The sequence below is a fragment of the Phascolarctos cinereus genome, unplaced genomic scaffold (genome assembly GCF_003287225.1).
Source record: "Phascolarctos cinereus isolate Bilbo 61053 unplaced genomic scaffold, phaCin_HiC Scaffold_726;HRSCAF=1367, whole genome shotgun sequence".
Lineage (NCBI taxonomy): Eukaryota > Metazoa > Chordata > Mammalia > Diprotodontia > Phascolarctidae > Phascolarctos > Phascolarctos cinereus.
Window position 1 is genome coordinate 411,471,581 of NW_027556098.1, and position 21,764 is coordinate 411,493,344.

The 21,764-nt window shown below is 48.1% G+C and overlaps 1 protein-coding gene and 1 long non-coding RNA gene across 2 annotated transcripts in view; both read right to left on the reverse strand.

Annotated features, from left to right (window-relative positions):
• LOC144454129 (uncharacterized) overlaps nucleotides 1-13,256 on the reverse strand; it is a 119,325-nt gene extending 106,069 nt beyond the window's left edge. Inside the window, exon 1 of the mRNA XM_078145846.1 lies at nucleotides 13,025-13,256. Within this exon, the coding sequence (XP_078001972.1) occupies nucleotides 13,025-13,217 (193 nt within the window). The 5' untranslated portion in view covers nucleotides 13,218-13,256. The remainder of the gene's footprint in view (nucleotides 1-13,024) is intronic.
• A 3,812-nt stretch (nucleotides 13,257-17,068) lies between these two features.
• Nucleotides 17,069-18,996, reverse strand: LOC110203343 (uncharacterized). The gene is made up of 3 exons (XR_002322946.2): nucleotides 18,808-18,996; nucleotides 17,449-18,561; nucleotides 17,069-17,359 (listed from the first exon to the last, which is right to left on the reverse strand). It is a non-coding gene; the product is annotated as an uncharacterized LOC110203343 (long non-coding RNA).
• Nucleotides 18,997-21,764: the final 2,768 nt, after the last annotated feature.

Genomic DNA, 21,764 nt, shown 5'->3' on the forward strand with positions numbered 1-21,764 from the left:
GACATTCATTACATTTATACATCCTCTCCAGTACATTTCCTCTGATGTAAGAACAAGGGGTACTTTTGAGTGAATGCTTCCCCATGTTTATTACATTAATAAAGCACAACTCTGCTGTTGAACCAAGTCTGAGTTTTTAGTGAAGGCATTCCCACACTCTTTCTAAGTGTTCTTTCCAGTGTGCACCTTCTGATGTCTGATGAGGGGACCCTTTCTAGCGAAGGCTTTCCCACACTCCTCACATTTATAAGGCTTCTCTCCAGTATGAGTTCTCTGGTGCTTAACAAGGGTTGATCTTTGAGTGAAAGCACTCCCACATTCATTACATTTGTGTGGCTTCTCTCCAGTATGGATCCTCTGATGTAGGATCAAATGGGACTTCTGATTGAAGGCCTTCCCACACTCATCACACTTATAAGGCTTCTCTCCAGTATGAATCCTCTGGTGCTTAACCAGGATTGAGGTGTCAATGAAGGCTTTGCCACATTCCTTACATTCGTAAGGCTTCTCTCCAGTATGCATTCTCTGGTGTAGGATCAGGTTGAACTTTCGAGTGAAGGCTTTCCTACAGTCGTTACATTCATAGGGCTTCTCACCGGCATGAATTCTCTTGTGCTTAGCTAGGGCAGAGCTCTCAGTGAAGGCTCTCCCACATTCATTACATGAGTAAGGCTTCTCTCCAGCATGGATGATCTGATGTAGTGCCAGGTGGGACTTCTGCGTGAATGCTTTCCTACATTCCTTACAGACATACGGCTTTTCTCCAGTATGAATCCTCTGGTGCTTCACAAGGGAAGAGCTCTCAATGAAGCCTTTCCCACAATCCTTGCATATATATGGCTTCTCTCCAGTATGAATTCTCTGATGCTTAACAAAGTCTGAACTTTCAATGAATGCTTTTCCACATTCTTGACATTTGTAAGGCTTCTGTCCAGTATGAGTCCTCTTGTGCCTATGAAATTCTGAATTAGAAATAAAGGCTTTCTCACATTCATTACATTTGTAAGGAGTCTCTCCAGTATGGATCCTCCGGTGCTTAACAAGGTCTGACACTTGTCTGAAGGCTTTTCCACATTTATTACACGTATAAGGCTTCTCTCCAGTGTGAATCCTCTGGTGTCGAATAAGTCCTGAGTTTTTAGTGAATGCTTGCCCGCACTCAGGACATTTACAAGGCTTCAGATCAGCCTGGATTTTCTGATCTTCAGTGAGGTTTGAGCACTGACTGAAGGTTTTCCCATATTCACTACATTTATCACTTTTAGCTCCAGTGTGACTCTTCTGAGGTTTAGTTAACTTCCTCACCTCACTCTCCTCCTTTATTTGCTCCCTCTTTTTCTGGCTCTCACTATCTACACCTTCCCCCAAAGTGGAGTAGCAAAAGTCAGCCCCTCCAGGTCTTTCAACTTTCACCACCGGGGATGACTCTTCTCCTGGAATATTCTCTTTTGGAGTTGACTTTGTGGTCTCAGTCCTAGGTTCCAAGTCTGAAAGACATTAATATAAAGGGTGAATGTCCCCATTTCTCAGCTTTGAGAAAGGACACTGGGAATGAGGAAATGAAACTGAAAAGGCTACTCACAGGAAGGAAGCGCACTATGGAATACTATTAAAAATCTCCTTTTTGATTTCTCTAAAATATTATTTCTTAATATTTTATCTGTTCTAAAAATCCTTTTCAGATTTCTCCCTTTCAAAGTGTGTAGAAGGCCAAGAACAAAAAGATTTTCTTAGGGAAATGGAATTAGGATGGAAAGCAAACTTTGAGCAAAGGTATTTCTTGTCATACTAAAATCACTGTCTTAATGCCCTAGTGTCTGATAAACTGTAACACATAAATCACTTGCTTAGATCATATTCTACAATACATTCTAAATTAATACATGACCTTAATTACAAAAATCATACCACAAAAAAAATTAAAAGAGAAGTAGATCATATACTTTTTCACAGCTATGGAGAGATATATAAATGGTTCTAAGATAAAAATAGGTCTCAAAAGAATTGCAAATTAAAGACCATATTAAAAAATGCTCCACCCACATGTACAAAAATACTTATAGCAGCTCTTTTTCTGGTGGCCAAGAACTGGAAATTGAAGGAGTGCCATCAACTGGGGAATGGCTGAACAAGTTGTGATATATGAATGTAACAGAATACTATTGGGCTATAAGAAATGATAAGCAGGTGGATTTCACGACAACCTGGAAAGACTTATATGAACTGATGCTGAGCGAAGTGAGCAGAACCAAGAGAACATTGTACACAGTAACAGCCATATCATGCGATGACTAACATTGATACACTTAGCTCTTCTCAGCAATTCAAGCATCTGAGGTCGCCGAAAGACTCACAATGAAAAATGCTATCCACATCCAGAGAAAGAACTATGGAATCTGAATGCAGATTTGAAACATACTATTTGCTCTCTCTTTTTTTTTTTTTGCTTTGTTTTGGTTCTTCTTTCTCATGGTTCCTCCCACTGGTTCTAATTCTTCTTTACAACATGACTAATGTGAAAATGTGTTTCATAGGAATGTATACATAGAGCCTACTTCAGATTGCATACCACCTTGGGGAAGGGGGGAGGGGAGAAAATTTAAAACTCAAAAATCTTATGGAAGTGAATGATGAAAACTAAAAATAAATTTTTTTAAAAAGCTCCAAATAACTAATAACAAAAGAAATACAAATCCAAACAAATTAGCAAAGATGATAAAAATTATCAACAATCAATGGCTGGACGGGCCACGGGAAGACAAACAATGCGCTATGCCACCTCTCCCTTCGCTTTGAAACGTCAAATTCTGTTCTTCATCTACACTGTGACCTACCATCCCTTGACCCCAGGTTCTTTCCCAGCACTAGCTATGCTCTCCTTTCCCTATCACGACCCCTTGCTGAACTGGCAGCCAGGCCAACTCCAGACTTCCTCACGTCTGCTTCCGGCTCCCTTCGAGTCCCAGCTAACAGCCCACCTTCTACAGAAAGGTTTTCCCGAGCCCCCATTTTCTGTCCCGTACACTGCTTGTTTGCACATAGTTATTTGCGTGTTTTCTTCCCTATTAGCCTGTCAGCTTCTCAAGAGCAGGGAGTAATTTTTTACCTTTCTTTGTATCCCGAGCACTTAGTGTGGACACATAGCGGGTACTCAATAAACATTTATTCACTGAAGACGTGAACAAATGCAACCTTTTGGAAAGTAATTTGAAACTGTGCAAATAAAGTGACTGAAACGTGCCTATCCTCTGGCCCAGATGCTCTAGCACCAGGCTCCCAGGGAGACTACTGGCAAGAAGTCCCCACACCTACGAAAACATTTAGAGCATTACTTTTTGTGGTAGCAAAGAATCAGAAACAAAACAGATGCTCACTGACGGGGGGGAACAGGAAGGTAATAATAACAGCAATGATAATAACAGCTGATATTCACATAGTGTCTATGTACCAGGCACTCTGCTTAACACTCCACAAACATCTCCTCTGACCCTCACAACAACCCTGAGAGGTAGGTCTGTTATTATCCCCATTTTACAGTTGAAGAAGCTGAGGCAAACGGATTGATGACTTGTCCAGGGTCATACAGCTAGTAAGTATCTGAGGCAGAATTTGAACTCAGGTCTTCCTGACTCCAGGTTCACTGCTCTATTCACTGCACCACCTATCTACCATTTAATAGAATATTACTGTGGTGTAAGAAATAACAAATATGATGAATACAAAAAAAACATGGCAAGATCTCCATGAAATGATACAGAGTAGAACAAGCAGTGCTTAAAAAAAAAAAACAACCCTACATTGTGACTGCAATAACGTTAACGGTAAGAACCACCAAAACAAATAAATAAATGAATGAAAGCTGTAAGCTACAAAACTACAGAGCAGCATGGCTCAAAATAAAAAGGGGCATTCCTACTCTTCACAGAGGTGGGACAGCCAACCGTGAAGTACATGGTATGCATTTTCAGACTTGTTCTACGGGTCAGTTTTGTTTATTTTCTTTCTTTCTTTTTCTTTTGTTCTATAAAAACTGTTATATGCGACGGTGCTCTGGGAGTGGAAGGTTTACTGGGGGTAACTGACATCAGTAAAAACTTACTTAAAAAACAAATAAAACCATTGCTTTCCCCATCCCCTAAAGTGATTAGTCTATCACTCACCTAGAGACAAGTATCCTCTTCTCCATTCAGAAGGGATTTGTTCTGTGAAATTTGGATTCAGTCAATGGGCTGCACTTAAGGACCCAGAGGGCCACAGGAGGCCTCTAGGCCACAGGTTCCCCACCCCTGTATTAAGGTATTGATCAGATAGAGGAGGTCCCTTGTGTTATTCCAGGAAAACACTAGGGGGAGTATTCAAGGAAGGGCCTGAGTAGTGACTACTGTTCTAGAATGTTAACACAAAATGGTATTTTAACATGTTACAACATTTTTTTCGTTCCAGATTCCTGTATATGTCCCTCAAATCATCTTGGGACATGTTTGAATGGTGATAGGGAGAGAGAAGGAGAGGAAGAGAAAACACCATGTCAATGTGAACCTCTCTCATAAACTTGAAATGGATACATTTACAATGTTAAGCTAAATAAAAATGGTTTTCTTACAGATTTGTGCCTAAAAGTTAGAATAAAGTATTAATATTGCTCTGCAACAGTTACACGGGGCTGGCCAACTCAGATTATAATTAGAGACACAGCACAGGCCCAGCATCACTCATCTTGGAAAGTCCTCCAGAGCCAACGAAAGGTGTGGGGCTTCGCAAACTCCTACAGCAAGGTACTGTTTGTTTGTCTGTTTGCATGGGCACAGCAGAACACACCTACCAGCTTGACTTCTGATGAGGCTCCCAGAACCTGGCCTTTTAAGAGGAAAGACAAGGTCTGTCAAACATCTGGAAAACAGTTGTTGTGCTAGTTCAATCTTGTCAGTCACCTTGTGTAGTGCCTAGAGTATAGTGCACAGGGACAGGCTTTTAGAGCAGGCACCAGCAGCCCCTTCCAAACAGCAAGCCTTGAGAACGCTGATACAATTACCAGCGACAACTCCAAAGGGCTCCTGATGAACTGACGCATGCTGCCCTCGACCCTTACAGGGAGATGATGAACCCAGAGGGCACACCAAACCTACTTTCTCTGCACACAGCCAATGTAGAAATTTGTTTTGCTTGATTATATATGTTTGTAACAGGGGTTTTCTTTTTCTTGCTTTCTCGATAAGAGAAGATGGGAGGGAAAGAAAGCAAATTTTCATTTGAAAATAAAATTTACTGCACAATACTTTTTAAACAGATACATGATCTCAATATAAAAGACTATACTATAGAAAACTTAGAAGAGAAACAGATCATGTACCTCTCAGCTATGGGTAAGAGATATATTCTTAACCAAACAAGAGATACAGGCAATTACAAAAGATAAAACAGGTAACTTTGATAACATGAAATTGAAAAGCTTCCGCAAAGACATTAATGCATCAATGATAAGAAAGCAAGTGGTTGAATAGGAAAAAAACTTTATATCAAATTTCTCTGAAAAGGGTTTCGTATTCAAGATATAGAAACAATTGATATATACATATACATATACACACACACACACACACACACACACACACACACACACACACACACAAAACTAATGGCCAGGACTATCTCAGTAGACAGGCCAAACCAGGTTGAGAGAGGTCTCACACCCATCACTGAGTCAGAGGGGTTGTCTACCACAGTGAAGACTTCCCCCAGTGGAATAGACAGATAAGAACAACTGGTGTGGAGCGACTAGAGCTTAGTCAGACATTAAATAGCCAAGGTCTGCCACTGCATCCCCAGCCATCGACAGCCATCCTGACTTAGGTCCTGCCACTGGACTTCGACAACTCTGGAAGAGAGAGTGTGGCCAGTGACTTGGTACAACTCTGCTTCACTTCAATCCAATTCATGGGCAAGCATCGCCCATGATGTACTGGACCTCCTCAAAAACGAAGGTCAAACATCAACCAACGGTCAAAGGACATGAACAAACAGCTCTCAAATGAAGAAATGGGGGGGGGGCACAGCTAGGTGGTGCAGTGGATAGAGCACCGGCCCTAAAGTCAGGAGGACTTGAGTTCAAATCCAGCCTCAGACCAAACACTTGACACTAGCTGTGTGACTCTGGGCAAGTCATTTAACCCCAATTGTCTCACTTAAAAAAAAAAAGAAGAAGAAGAAGAAGAAGAAATGCAAAGTATTCACAACTACATGGGGAAAAAAGCACTAGTAACAGAGAAATGCAGATCAAAACAACTCAAAGGTTTCAAAAACAACCAAAAATGGCAACAGTCAATGCTGGAGGGAATGCAAGAAGAAAGGCACCCTAGTGGAATGGGATGGCTTAAAAGTTTGTTTATAAAGTACAGCTGTTATTTATGATGAACTGTTCAGAACATTTTCTCTTCAAGATTTGGTTGCTTGACCTGCCTCTGAATGCCACTAAAGTGGAAACCTTCTCCCACTACTCTCCCCTTTTTCCCTGGGTGAGTAAAGTAGTAAGAAAGGAAGTTGTGTCCAAAACCCCTTTTTGGGGGGTTCCCTCGGAACAAGGGGATAATTGTGGAAGGAGAGAAATGCTCTCCCTTCATCTCCCCGGCTGATGGGACTCTAAAAGCTGTCCCTGTGCTCCAGCCCTGTGTCTCTGTACAGTCCCAGGAGGCGGTTTGGGGGTGCAGTGGATAAAATACTGTGCTGGAAAAATCAGGAAGACCTAAGTTCAAATCAGTCTCAGACACTTATTAGTTATATCATCCTGGCTAAGTCACTTAATCTTTGCTTTTCTCGGTTTCTTAGGGACAATTATAGCACCTACCTAGGTGGAACAGTGGATAAAGCCCACACCTGGAGTCAGGAAGACCTGAGTTCAAACGTAGCCTCAGAAACTTACTAGCTGTGTGAACCTGGGCAAGCCACTTCACCCTGTGTCTCAGTTTCCTAGTCTGTAAAATGAGCCGGAGAAGGAAATGGCAAGCCACTGCAGGATCTTCATCAATAAGATGCCTTCACGTGCACGGGTGTCAGCACAATGTCAATATAAAGATGTCCTAGTTTTCTGGGAGACAATAAACGGAACCCAACTTAGGGTGTAGAGAATCGCTTTGGCATCCCGCCAACGTTTCCTCCCTAGAAGCAACTATTTCTCTGTTATTTTTCTCTAGTTATACTATATATAGCAGCTCCATGTATGACACTTCCAAAGAAACAGCTGTGCAAGAGTGATGACAGCTGCTCTTAGAGAAACAGCTTCTACTTGATGGCGGGAGGGGTATAGAGGACACATCCCTCACTACCTCAACTAGGGAAACAAAGGCCCAGTACAGAAGAGCCAATCCGTAAGTACAGAACATCGTCATTTGGCTAGACAAGTGTACTGCCAAAGGAAAAACTGAAGACAAGCAGAAAATCTGAGGACAGAGTGCATGTTCCTTTCTAAAAATTTACCAGAAATCTGAAATGGGAACTGTTACAAACTCACCTCTATGACTTTGTACCTCTGAAGTTTTCCAAAATACAATATTATCTATTACCGCCATACAAGGCAGAAGAGTACTGGAAGCAGCGTAGAGGTAGACAGAAGACAGAAACTGAAGAATAAAAATATTTACATCCTTCTAAAACAAAAACCAAAAAAATCCCAAACAGGGTCACAGGGTCAGCTACAACTGAAACGTTCAACACCACTGCCAGCCCCTCACAGAGTTGTGTTTCCAAACGAGATGTTTATAAAGGGCTTAGCGTAGTGCCTTGCACTTAACAAATGCTTATTTCCCTCCCACTCTGGGTCTGAGTTTCAGCTCTCTTCAGCAAATGACCGGGCCCAACCTCCCGGCACCGTGCACCCAGTCTGGGCACAACAGCCAACCGCTCCCTGTGGCTGGGACGGCTCAGTGATTCTTACTTTCATCTTTTTCCCTACTGCACATCTCCCAAGAGAAACTCTTCAAAGGCAGTGGAAGAAAAATCTCAGGGAAAGCTTGGGGAAGTAGAGCCTCTGACACCAGCATTCCTGAACCTGGGGGCCACAGGGGCCTCCCGCATACTCCCACACGGGCTGAAAGGGGCCCTACCTGGACAGCACAAGGCAGAGGAAGGGCAAGAGATGAGCTGTCACTGGATTCTATTTGCTGGGAAAAGCTTCTGAGATACAAGCTGGAGGCCGACCTGACCCAGGCATCAGAAGGATGCCACTCAGCCAGCATCCTGGTGAAAGGAAGGAAGTAGGGTTCTTCTCCGTCATGAAACCCAGGGTGCTGTCAGCACATGACAGAGGCTACCAGCCCAGAGCCTCCTAAAGAAAGGACCTGCTGTGAACAGAGAGCTGGCTGTATCTGGAAGAGGACATGGGGGTTCAAACTCTTGGCCTCGGTCTCCTCATCTGTAAAACGATGGATTTGGAACACAGGACCACTTCAGTCCCTTTCAACTATAAATCTGCGAACATGTGAACAGAGTGGAAGGTACCCAGGCCCTCTTCAAGGGAGAGGGTAAAGCTAGGGAGGCACAGGGATGGAGGGAAAGCAAAGCCCAGGCGCCCTCTGCTGGTGGTGGAGGAGGGTGTAGCCCCAGCAGAGCCCAAAGGGGCTTCGGGCAGGTCCAGCTCCCCTGCCTCTCGTAGGGCAGTAAAGAAGAGACTGAAGAAAGAGAGAAGGAAGGCTAGGAACAAGGAGCACGTGATGGATATGTTTCAGGGACTGTGTTGGGTGACAGAGATACAAGACAAAACTGAAACAAGCTCTGTCTTACTCAATGAGATAAGCCAAACAGCCATCACACACACACACACACACTGGGAAAAGCCAAAAAGGCCACACTGGAGCTCCTCAGAAGCAGAAGGGAATGCAGCCCGGGCAAGAGGGACGGTGTCCTGTATGGGGGACCAGCAGGAAGGCTAGTCTGGCCTGACCACAGAATGAACAAAGGCAGTCATAGCCAAGAAGACTGGAAAGGTAGGTCAAGGACAGGATGTGAAGGGTTTAAAACGACAAACAGGGATCACAGAGTCAATCACAGAGAAAATAAGGAGTCACTGTAATTTGTGAGGTCAAGAGCAACAGACCAGAACATTAGTCCAGGGAGAGGTGATGAGGGCCTGAACTGGAATGATGGGGACCTGGTACATGGAAAAAAAAAAGACAAAAACAAGAGCTGTTAACACAAATAAGGACATGATTTGGCAAAACACTGGAGATATGGGGTGAGCAACAACGAAGAGCTGAATAAGATGCCAAGGTTGGAAACCTAGGTGACAGGGAGGATGGCAGTGCCTGCCACAGAGATAGGGAAGACCAGAAGAAGGGAGGACTTGGGGGAGGCTGAGGAAATCTGAGCTGTCCCCCAGCCACCTAGTTTGCAGCTGGCGACAGGAGCCTGGGCTCCGGAGATCAGGGCTTGTTCTTCCTGTCTCTGTAGCACCTCGATGTCACCCTCCCTCACTCATAAAAGCCACCAATCTAGCTTAAGTTTCATTATCTCATCCCAGAACAAAAAGTCACACTGCAGGGGCAGCTAGGTGATACAGTGGATAGAGCACCGGCCCTGGAGTCAGGTGGACCTGAGTTCAAATCCGGCCTCAGACACTTGACACTTACTGGCTGTGTGATCTTGGGCAAGTCACTTAACCTCACTGCCTAGCCAAAAAAAAAAGTCACACTGTTACTTAATCAACTCCAGTTATCCCAATTACTGTCAGGTCCACTAAAAAGTCCTGCTTGGTATGTAAAGGCCTTAATTAATGTGCTCCCTTCCTACCTTTACAGTACGGTTTTTCCCCAAAGCAATGCAATACAATCGATGTGTTACGGCACACGGTAACATAAATGACATTACACAACCTAACAGTGTTGCACAGTACAGACAGGGCCAGCCTTAAGGTCAGGACATCAGTGGCTGAAGGTCTTCAGCTCTATGGCCTTGGCCTACTATAATCTTATTAACCTCTCAGGCCCCTAGGAGCTAAGAATGCTGGCAACAGAGGAGCCTGCATGTCTAATTCAATTGAGCGGCCAATACACATCAGTGGATTAAGCTTCCCTCACTGAAGAAATAACTGGCCTGGGCACATAAATGTGAAAACACCTACAGTATGTGGCATCGTGAGACAGGATATACATATACATAGACCATATCATTTTTATTTCACCACCATGAGGATTCCCTTCACCAGCGTGATTTCGACCCCTCTTGTGAGGCAGACAGTCTTCCTAAGAACTGCTATGGCTAAAAGCTTCGTCCTCTATGGTTGTCTAGTGAGGAGGAGGCTATCACAAACATACAGGCATCACTCAAAGCCCTTCTGGCTTGACCAGAGCTTGTCAGATACTGGACACCTGTGGGTGGAGAAGTGAAGCCACCTGCCCAGATGTCACAGTGAATTCACCTTTCCAGGAGACTTAACTCTCTGCCTCAGTCTACAATCCAGCCCCGTGACCCTCGTCGTGGTCCCTGGCACATGCCATTCTGCCTTCCACCTCCAGACAGTGCACTCCGGTGATCCCTGAGGCTTAAGATGCTCTCTCATTCGTTTCAGCCCCAGGAATCTCTGTCAGACTCAGCTGACAGCCCACCTTCTAGAGGAGGCCTTTCCCAATTCCCCTCCTACTCCCTTCCCCACAAAGAGCGTTCAGCTTCCATTCACTCTGCAACAGGAATCCTGGACTTACCTAGTTGTTTTCACCCTACCCCAACAGAATGCAAGTTCCTTGAGGGTAGGGGCTAGTTCTGCCTTTCTATGCATTCCCAGTGCCTAGACAATAATAAATGCTTAATAAATGTTTGTTGAATGACTGACAGATTGCAGATGGACCAGCAGAATCGGGAACCGAGTAAAACAACAAGAAGAGAAATGAATGCTGCAGAATTCTAATGACCAGGCTGGGCCACAGAAGAAAGGCACCATCCAAGGGGAATGGGGGGGGGGGTGTAACCAACTCCATTTCATCCTCTATTTGCTAGGACTGATTTATCATTTCCTTCTCCAGTTCATTTTACAGATGAGGAAGCTGAGGCAAACTGAGCTAAGTGACTTGCCCAGGCTCACCCAGCTAGGAAGTGTCTGGGGCAAGATTTGAACTCAGGAAGAGGAATCTTCCAGACCTCAGGTCCAGCACTCTTTCTGACACACCACCATTTACTTTTCAAATACTTTTGCTGCCTGGGTGCCCTATCAGATCGTGCCCAAAGGCGCTTTGTAAAAAACTTCCTTTTCGTTCTGCTCTCTGGGTCATGTAGCTCAGGACAGACTCTATACAGTTACCTGCAGAACTGAGACCCACATGTCCATCACCACCGATGATGTGTGTGACACTCCTGAGTGGCTACCTGTCTGTCTGTATCCTGTGCTGGTGTATACATGCAGTGGTCAGCAAAGACCCAGAAAATTCTTGCAACAGCACCTTCCCTCCTTCTTTGCAAAGGTGGGGGCCAATGGCTATGAAAGGCAGCGCAGAATCTTTCAATGGTTTGTGGTTTCAGGTGATCTCTGCCAAAGCTCTTTTGGGGGGGGATTTATTAGGGAACTGTACAATGTGGAAAACCTAAGGATACTGATAATTGGGTTTTGTTTAAACAAAGTTAAGAAAATTCCACAACAGATTATTTTAAAAAAATGAAGTGGTTGAGCCAGAGGGCCTCCAAGGCATGCCCTGTGACTTGCCTACAATCTACGCCAACATGTCTCCCCAAGCTCAGGAAGAGCCCCAAATTCCCAGTCTTTCCTCTTGGGCTCAGGTTGCTAACAAGGGTCCATGGCCCCGCTCCTGCCTGGTGACCCTCCCTAAGCGGTAGCAGGAAAACGAGTATCAAGTGCTGAACCCCGTGGTCTCCTCCGCTGCCCCCCGCGTGGGGTCCCCAGGGAAAGGCAGGAGGGGAGTACCAGGGGAGTTCACAGGTCTCAGCCCAGCTCCCATACATTAACAGAATGAGCACCCACTGTGTGCAGAGAGCCCAATCAGATAATGATAACAGCTAACGTGTACACCGCATTTAAAGGCTTGCAAAGTGCTTTCCAAACATTACCTCATTTTATCCTCATAACACGGGGGGAGGAGCGCTGTTAACACCCCCATTCTACAGAAGAGGCGCCGTAAGACGTCGAACAAACTGGTGCCTACAGCGTACTCAATTCTCTCCTAGGGGCCCTGGCAGCAGGGCAGGCCTCGGGCAGGTCAGACCCCACCCTGGCCCTCCCTAGGGACGCGAGTGTCCCAACTCGCCAGCACATCTCCAGCCTGCCCTGCCGTCGCAGGGGATGGCACAGTGCCCACACACAGACCAGCGAAGCCACCGGCCTTCTGACCGCAGCCTCCGCAGCACCCCCCTACAGCCCAGCACGGCGCTGACTTAACCGTCTCCTCCCCCCCCCCGGTGCTCCGGCCTCTCCCAACCTCTCGTGGGCCCAGCACACAGGCAGGCGGCCCTGTTCAGCTCCTGAACATCCCCGGAGGACGGGACTCCGAGCTCGGCGGGGCGCTCAGAGCCCGGCCGGCCATCAGAGACGCCCAGGTCATCCACCGCCCGCCCCCCGAGGCCGCAAAACGCGCGCACAGGCACTGCAGGAGGCGGTGCTAGGCGGGCCCCGGCCCCGGCCCCCGGCCCGGCTGCAGCCGAGCATCCCGGGGGGGGGGGAAGGGCTCCATCCTGAGCCACCATGACCAACGACCGCCAGAAAAGCGGCTGAGCCCGGGGGGGCTCGGAGCTAACAGCGCCCCACACCCACGTGCTCTCCCACCACTGCCCCAGCAGCCCCCGAAGCCACCCCGCCCGCCCCCCCGACAGCTGCCCTAGCGGCCCTGGCAGACGCCTCCATCAAACGCCCCTGCAGCCATCTCCGCCGAGACCGGGAGGTGCCTCTGACAACTGCCTCAGCAGCCCCAGCAGCCACTCCCGAAGACCCGGATGGAAAGTCCCCCCCACCCCCGACCTCGGCACAGGCAAACGCTTCGGCGTCAAACACAGCCACGTTTTCTCCACAGAAATAGCGTCAAGGAGGACTCATTACCCTCTGCGCTGCCGCCGCCGCCGCTGCCGCTGCCCAAGGCCGCAGGGGGCCCGTCCATCCGCCCGGCCGACGACGGTAACCGCAGCCAACGCCGCTCTGACCCAGGCACCCAAGCCGACCGTTTGTTGTGTTTTTTTTTGCCCCGTGACGCAACTTCCGCCGGGCCAAGGCGGGGGCGGGAGCTGGGGAGCATGCGCGTCGTTCCTCGGCAACTGCTTCCGGTCTGCTAGCCACAGCGCTGCTAGAGGCTCTTTTTGATTGGCTGAGGAGCCGGAAGTGGGGGCGTCTCCTAGAAGAAAGAGTTCGGCTTCGGCTCGGCTTCGGCTCGGCTTCGGGGCCTGTTGTGCTTGGCCGCTGTCGGCTCTGGTTTCTCTTTCTCCTTCCTGAGCTGGGCTTCGGCCTCGCTGGGTTCCCTCCCTCACGAGAGGCTCGCTGTCAGGCCTCGGGCCCTCTTTCCGCAGAGAAACGCCAGGGGAGGAAGGCGCAGGCGGGCAGCGGAGAGCTCGGGGCCGTCCTGGGACCCGCGAAGGGAGGTCGCCCCCCAGGAGGGCAGCCGCCCGGGCTCTCTCGGTGCCGGGGTCCCTCCCAGACTCTGACCTCCGCGGACTGTGGACTGTCAGGACCCGGGAGAAGGCCCCCCAGCCCCGCTAGGCTGGCCGAGAACCCCGAGGCTTCGGTTAGAAGCAGCAGGAGGGCGTGTCCACGTCCCCGGGGCCCAGGGGCTATCGGGCTGGGCTGGAGTCAGGAAGACCCCCCCTCCAAATGCAAGACCCTTAAGTGACGGAGAGAATGCTGCTGAACCTCTTTGGCAGAGGGAGCCAGACCAGTGAAAAACCAGGGCCCAGTCCTCCATGCATGTCCTGCTCTGCTCATAATTAGGAACTTAATAAAGCATCCACCCAAACAGTGAGATGAAGGCCAGATATTGTGCCATCTCCCAGCTCTGAACGTATTCACCAGCCGTCCCCCGCTGCGACCAGAAGACTGATTAGAAGGCTGCTGTAATAGTCCGTAGGAGAGGATATAAGAGCTTGAGGGGGTTGGAGGGGAGGAAAGAGGAGGTGGGAGGAGAAAACGCCACAGAGAGATGTGGAGGCAGAAGGGACAAGGCATGGCACCGGACTGGAGATAGAGATGTGTGGTGAGGGTGAAGAGGCCAGCAGAGCACTGGAGTGGAGAAGGGGGTGACTGGGAGGATAGTGCAGCAGCAGTAAGGAAGTTTAGAAGAGGGATGCGTTGGGGGGTGGTAGATAATGTAGTGAAATTTTCCATAAGTCACAACCCACCCATGCTTACTCATGACCAAGTAGGCTGCCTGCTGAAGGATGAGATCTTCAGGGGAGAAGTGGGTAAGCTGAGAGGACACAAAGTTTTCCTAGTGTCTGTGGAAATGCTCCTGTGAGTGCCCAGGTAGCCTTAGATTTTAACTCTCTTGAAGGGTCGACACCTGGCTGAGGAGGGAGGATGGTGGGGAAAGTCTGGAGTTTACACAGTGTTGAGAGATAAGAATAGCTCTAGTTACCTGTGAGACAAGCCCCACAATTAGTAATGTCAAGGAAGGAGGAGATACTTCTTGGGGGTCAGACCACAGTCCATACTTTGGACACCACTGCCTTGCAATATTCACTGCAGCCCCTAGTTTAGAAGACAGGCTAGCCTATTCAGAGCCAAATGAGCCTCCAACCTCAGTCTGCCCCCATCAGCATCTTCCTTTAAGCCCAAAGTAAAAAACTCCCAAATAACTGAAAAAACACTCCCGTCCCCAATGGGACACCTAGCTTCCACATTCCTTCAATACTCTGACCCTCAGACTAGTCATCCTGATTGAGTGACTCCCAATTCATGGCTGAAGGACAATTTTCCTCCTAGTTTCCATCTGTCCACCCCCAACTCTACAGGCTGCCAACTGATCCCCCATGAAGTATGTAGCTAATAATAGCTTCAGGTGTGACTCCCTCATAGGTAGGACAGGCTTTAAAATGGTGGGGGAGGGTATCAGGAGGAAGATTTTGGACAATGGGAAAACCTTCAGTACCCAAATCAAAGTATTGCTCATGGAGGGAATTTTAGGCTGTTTAGAAAAGATTTGGGGGAAAATGTATGACAGAATGAATGAAGAAATTTTGTAAAAGCATGTATGCAGCACTTCTGTGCTAAGAACTGTCAGAATCCTGGGTATAACAAATGTGAAAGCAAGATAATCCCTATCCTCCAAGAGTTGATAGTCTGATGGGGGAGACAACCCAAGTAGGGGATGAACTATTGTGATTTGGAAAGTCCCAGGGAAAGGGAGTAGAGCCACGGGCAGCTGGTTGACAAGCCCTTCCCAGTAATGGCAGTATCGATTTGATTATGGTTCTAAACTAGAAAGGGGGAAGGAGAGGCATTAGGGTTAAGGTACATAATTGGTGGCATAGCCATGGTATGGCTGGAGCAGAATGAGAAGCATGGCTAGGTTCAGTTCAATATGGTGGACCATGGATGGATCTCACTAATCAAGGCAGCACTGGCCCTAGGGTCAGACTTTCAGAGCTGAGAAGATTCAGTCCCCCAGGACATGGATGTCTGGACATACAGAGGGTGGAGCAGTTTGCATGGAGTGTGGTAAGAAGATAGCTAAGCAGCCTAAATAGAGAGAGATGGGTGGCCATGGACCCCATAGGGAGTTAGTAGCCGGGCTAAGACCCACGATTCCTTTTTTATGATAATCCTGCCAGGTGAGGAAGAGGAAGGCAGGACAAGGGCTCCTTGAGCCAGGAGTTAGCTAGTGGCCTTGGAAGGGAGAAACACAGAGGAATCTTGATTACTATTTCCTTGTCTTCCCTCACCCTTAACCACAAACTTCTCCCTCGCCAGGCTGATGCAGATTCCAACTAGACAGGGAACCAGTGGCTTCAGCTTCCATCATTTTTGATTCAGGCTGTACCAGTAGTGCTCGGCTGAGCACAAAATGACTGTTCTCTGGGATATGAAAGGCAGGAAGGTGGAGGCCCAGCAGATCCTCTCCTCTCTGTCTCTCTTTGTCCTTCCCTCTCTTCCTTCCTCTGCCCCTTCCCTTCTGCACTTCCCCAGAGGAAGTCTCTTCAAGTGCAGAGGAACAGGAAAGCCAAGGATCTTGCTCCTGGGTCTACCTTCCTCATTAAGTACTTACACTGATCTATTTCCTTTGTCTAAGCTTCCTGGAGGGCAGAAGATCAGGAATATCTGCTGCTAACAGAGGCCAGTCAGGGGTTTACCATCCAACTGTGCCCAAGCCCCATTCCTGCAGCGGCCCATGGTCCCCATCCCTACCCCCAGCATTCCAAGGGCTGGTTGGGGAACTCAGAGCATACTCCCTTTGGGGAGCAGGAGTGGAAAAACTACAAAGGTGGCTCGGCTCCACTCAGTGCACCTGCCACTGGCCACCCATGCCTTTCTCAACCCTCCCCCCAACCCCACTACCATAGAATCTATGGCAACAGGTGGCCTCTGGGATCTGGAGTGGCTCTAGAGGCCACAAGGGGTGGGAGTGGGGCCTGGGAGGACAAGGCTGCTAGGGAGGGAGGATCAATGTCTGGGGCAGGGAGAAGGAAGAGGCTCTTAGGTGAGGAGAGAATCAGGTATGAGCTTAGGCCCGAGAACAGGAACTACTTGGAGGAACTGAAGACATTGGGGCCATCGAGTCTGAGATTGTGTTCCACAGGTGGATTTTCCTAATTTGTGGAGGAAGTTTTAGAGAATACACCCCCACTGGGAAGAGAGACAGCTGGGATGGGGAAGAAGGAGGTCACCTAGGATGAGGGAAGGGGAAGGGTCTGGAGGGACCAGGAACAGCTGCTCTTGGTACCCAGGCAGCCAAGCAGGCCCAGGGGCTAAGGTCAGTGAGGAAGGAGGGAAGTTCAGTGGAAGAACCCCAAAATTTCCCCTCAAAGCTGTGAGTTATAGGGACCTGAGCCAAGTCTACTTGCTACCTGAGTGACTTGGGCTGGTCCCTTCACCTCTCTGGGCCTCACTCTCATCTGTCAAATGAGTGTTGGACTAATTGACATCTGAGATCAGATCTATTTTAATTTAATATTTGATTTTTCCCCAGTTACATATGAAAAACAATTTTTAACATCCATTTAAAAACAATTTTGAGTTCCAAATTCTCTCCATTCCTCCCTCTCACTGAGAAGGGAAACGTTATATAGGTTATGCTTGTGCAGTCATTGAGGTCAATCAGTGGGAGCTAGGTGGCGCAGTGGATAAAGCCAGTGGCCTTGGAGTCAAAAAGAGGAGTTTGAAATCAGCCTCAGACACCAGCTGTGTGACCCTAAGCAAAGGACTTCAGTATCTGCCTCAGATGATCCTCATCTGTAAAATGGAAGTTAATTATTATCACTTACTAAATTACTGTTAAATAGCATCTACCTCCCTAAGATAGTATAAAGTTCTTTGCAAACCTTGAAATGCCGTATAGATGCCGTCATCATCTGTGACCCTTGGGATTAAATGCAGACATTTCGGGGATCAGAAGGGTGGATGCCCCAGAGCCAGATTTTCCATTGCATACCCAGAATGGAAGGGAGTTATTTAGGCCTTGAATCTCTCCAGCAAAAGCTCTGAGCGTGGGGAGACAGGAGCTCAGAGCCTGGCCATCTCAAAGGACAAACGGCCGCTGGAGACTATTCCTCTTCTTGACAGAGTGGGCACTGGGTGCCAGCGTGGATACACACAGCTGTGGCAGCACCTCAAGAATAAGAAGAAGAATCTCTGAGGGGTGGAAAGTGAGAAAGGAGGTTGTGCATGAAGACACCAACCCCCTCAGCCCCTCGCTGAGCAACCTTATCTTTGTCTGAGTAGCCTGCAGACACAGGTAGATCAGGTCTGATTCTCGTGCATGTGCTCTATGCCAGTCAGAGCCCCCAGAGACAGCTCCTGCAGGGTTCAGTCCTCTCCTGTCCTCCAAATCCTTCCACTGTTTTTCTCTGCATCTCAGAAAATGTTAGATTGTAAGCTCCTTAAGGGGAGGGACTGTCTTCTGCCTTTTTTTGTATCCCCAGTGTTTAACACAGTGTCTGGCATATAGGAAGTACTTAATAAATGTTTATTGAATGAAAGGAACCATGCTGTGGCTTCCAGGAGCCTAAGATGAGATACACCACAAAGAAGGAAGGGGCAGTGTGAATAAGAAGGGGTATCTGAGCCCTTCAGGGTGCTTTTATTGTGTTTCTGCAGTCATGGGACGTCTGTGCTCGGGATTATGAAAGCTGCACCTTAGCACGCTAAGGGCACTCACTGAGCACTGGGTGGAGTTTGCAAAGAGGCAGCCTCAGGAAAACCTCGCTGACAATGAGAGGCAGCAGCCCCAAAGGCAAATGGGCTGCCCGGAAGATGGTGCGACCCAAGAACGTTTAGTGGAGGCTGGACGGACGGACGGTTGTCTCCTCTGCTGTGGGGTGGCCATGGCTCTGGACCGGAGTCAGGAAGACCTGGCTTCAGCTTCCAACTCAGACACTTCCTAGTGCGTGACCCTACGTGAGCCACTTCGCCTTTCTCAGCCTCAGTTTCCTCATCTGTAAAATGAGGATAAGAATAGCACCTACCTCCAAGGACTTTTGTGAGGATCAAAGAAGTTAACATACACAGCCAATTCTCCCGGAACGTCGGAGGACCTTTTGGCAGACGTGCCCCTCCCCTCGAGGGGCTGCGTATGGCCCCACCCCCTCCTCGGCTCTCCCCACTCCCACCGTAGCCCGGGGGGCTTCAGTGCCTGGAGTCGGGCTGCCCTGCTCGGACGCTGCTAGCCAGCCGGTGCCCACCTGCTGCTGGGAGCCAGACAGCTCTCTCTTTACTAAATTCGCATTTCACAAATTTGACTCCCCAGCAGGCGGTGGCAGGACCCCGGAGCCTGGCTGGGCTCCAGCTTAGACTCAAGCTCTGGCTCCCAGCAGGCTGGGGCCGTGGCAGCAGCATGGGTGCAGCCTAGGTTCCAGGGCTCCTCCCCTCCAGGCTCTGAAGGCACCCATGATGCCAGGCTGCAGAGCCACAGATGGGGCGGGGCCACGGGGCGAGGTCTGCTGAACCATCCACTTACTTTAAGCTAGAACGGGCTGTAAAACCTTTTGCAAATTAAATATAGGTGGAGTCTTATTCTCGCATGAACCCGATTTGGTAGTCGCTGAGGTCTTTCTTTTCCTGGGCTTTGCCCCAGGCTGCTGCATTTAGAAGGCACATAGGGACCTTCAACAAGAAATAAGCGTTCATGCTTGATATCTAGTTAGCAAGAATTATTAAACTAAGAAGTTGCTGGTCAACGGGTATTTATAAAATACCTACTATGTGCCCAGTGAGGTAGCTGGCTAGCTCAATGGATAGAGCACTGGAGTCAGGAAGACCTGAGTTCAAATCCAACCTCACACACTTACCAGCTGTATGATCCTAGACACTTAACCTCCGTTCGTCTTAATTCACCGGAGAAGGAAATGACAAACCACCCTAGTGTCTTTACCAAGAAACCCCATAGTTACTATTGGCGTGATATGGTCCACGGGGTCACAAATAGACACTACTGAACAGCAACCATGTGCCCAGTACTGTGCTACATGTCCTTCCTCTTTGGCAGGGACTCTCTGCTTCCTCACCTCCACCTCTGCCTTCCTTTAAGTACCAGCTAAAACCTCACTTCTACAAGAACCCCATCCCTTAATTTAGCACCTTCTCTCTATTGGTCATTTCTGACTTATTCCGTATATACCTTAGCTATTCACAGGGCTTTGTTTATTGCCTCTCCCTGTTAGAATATAAGTTCCTTGAAGGCAGGTACTGTCTTTTGCCTTTCTTTGATCTTCAGCATTTAGGACAGTGCCTGGCACACCATAGACGTTTAATAAATGCTTGTTGACTTGGCATGCCTTGCCTTAAATGTATAGTGTTGGAAAATCTTTAAGCCAAGAGGAAACAGTAAAAGGTCGCTGTCATTCTCATGATCATATTTTAGTAAATGCCATTCTGGTCTGATTGTCTTTACTGCCTGCTGGTGTGGACTTTTGAGCTGTACTTTTTGGGATTCAGGCCTACAAGTTTCCATAGAACCCTGGAGCAACAGCTGCCCTATAACTTACTTGTCCAAGGTGGTTCAGATAGCACACGGCACAGCTGAGTCAGATTCTGACTCCAAACCCCAGTGTTCCTTCTAAAGCATCACTCTCTGCTTCTCAACAGTGACCGTAACAGAGAAGAATTTCATAGGACTTCACCTGCCACCGTCTTTTCTCTGGGTGTTCCAGGAAGACTAGCACCTTTGGTCCGAGGGCTGCCGAGCCCTTTTCAGGGCTGCTCACCCATCTTTGGTGCCCACCTGGCACTCAACTCTCACCTGTGGCTCCAGGAAGCTTTTGCATTCTTGGCAGCCACAACCTGGTAAACCATCTGGGTAAGTGGGCTAAACTAGGTTGAGGGTAAGCAATGGTCCTCAAACCTGATGGTGAGTTAGGGGGATGCCTACCCCAAGCATGTGAAGACTTCCCCTGGTGGGATGGGCAGATGAGAACAATTTGTTCTAACGGCCACAAAGGTGGCAGAGCAGGCTCTGTGGAGCTCTTGGAGCTTGGTTGTCTGACCAAAGAGGCCAAGGTTATCCCAGCATCCTGGGCTATCAGCAGTCATCCTGACTTTTGTCCTGCCACTGGACTTCAGTGACTCTGGAAGAGAGAGTGAGACTGACTACTTTGTGCAGCTCTGCCTCCCTTCAATCCAATTGACCCGAAAGTCAAGACATCGGCCTGGGTTGTCATTGGTCCTCTTCAAAAATGAAGAATGAATAACAACCTCAAAACGCTGAGGGGAAGTCTTAGCACAGTAAAAATCCCCCAGGTCTGTGTTACAAGCAGGCCTGACTCAGGCTGGCCCTCCTGTTAACTCAGCTTCAATGCTGGAATGAACTGAAAACCCTCATAGGTCATCTCACAGTTAACAAAAGGCACTCTCCAGAACTTAAGCTGCGTAGACACACCCAACCTTGTCTCCATAGGAAAAATAGGTCTGGTCAGCAGGACAGGAGGGAGAGGCTCAAATGGTCCTGGGACATCTGCCAAGTCTGAAGGGCCCAGACTCCACATGGATGGTCCTTTCTAATGCCCTTAGGTGACCATGTGTCACCATGATCAGGGGCTACCAGGAAACTGGGAGGCATAGCTTGTGACTCAGTCTTTGGCCTTTCCCAGAAAAACTGGTCTAACTGGTAGGAAAGGAGTGATCAGGGAGGTGACAGTCCTATCACATACCTCTCCCTGCTGAGGTGTAAAGGATCTGCCAATGCTTTTAATGCTTTGAAGACTTTTACTTGGTCAGTTATTTCAGTCATGTCTGACTCCTCCAGACCCCATCTGGGATTTTCTTGGCAAAGATAGTGGAGTAGTTTGCCATTTCCTTCTCTAGCTTATTTTACAGATGAGGAAACTGAGGCAATAAAATACTCGGGGGTCTACCTGCCAAGACCAAGCCAGGAACTGTATGAACACAATTACAAAACACTTGTCACGCAAATAAAGGCAGATCTAAATAACTGGGGAAATATTAATTTCTTGTGGGTGGGCCAAGCCAGTATGAAAAATTGATGAGTCTACCTAAATTATTCTATTTATTCAGTACCATACCAATCAAACTACCAAAAATTATTTTATAGAGCTGGACAAAATCATAATAAAATTCATCTGGAAGAACTAAAGGTCAAAAATATCAAGGAAATCAGTGGAAAAAAAAACTATGAAGGAAGGTA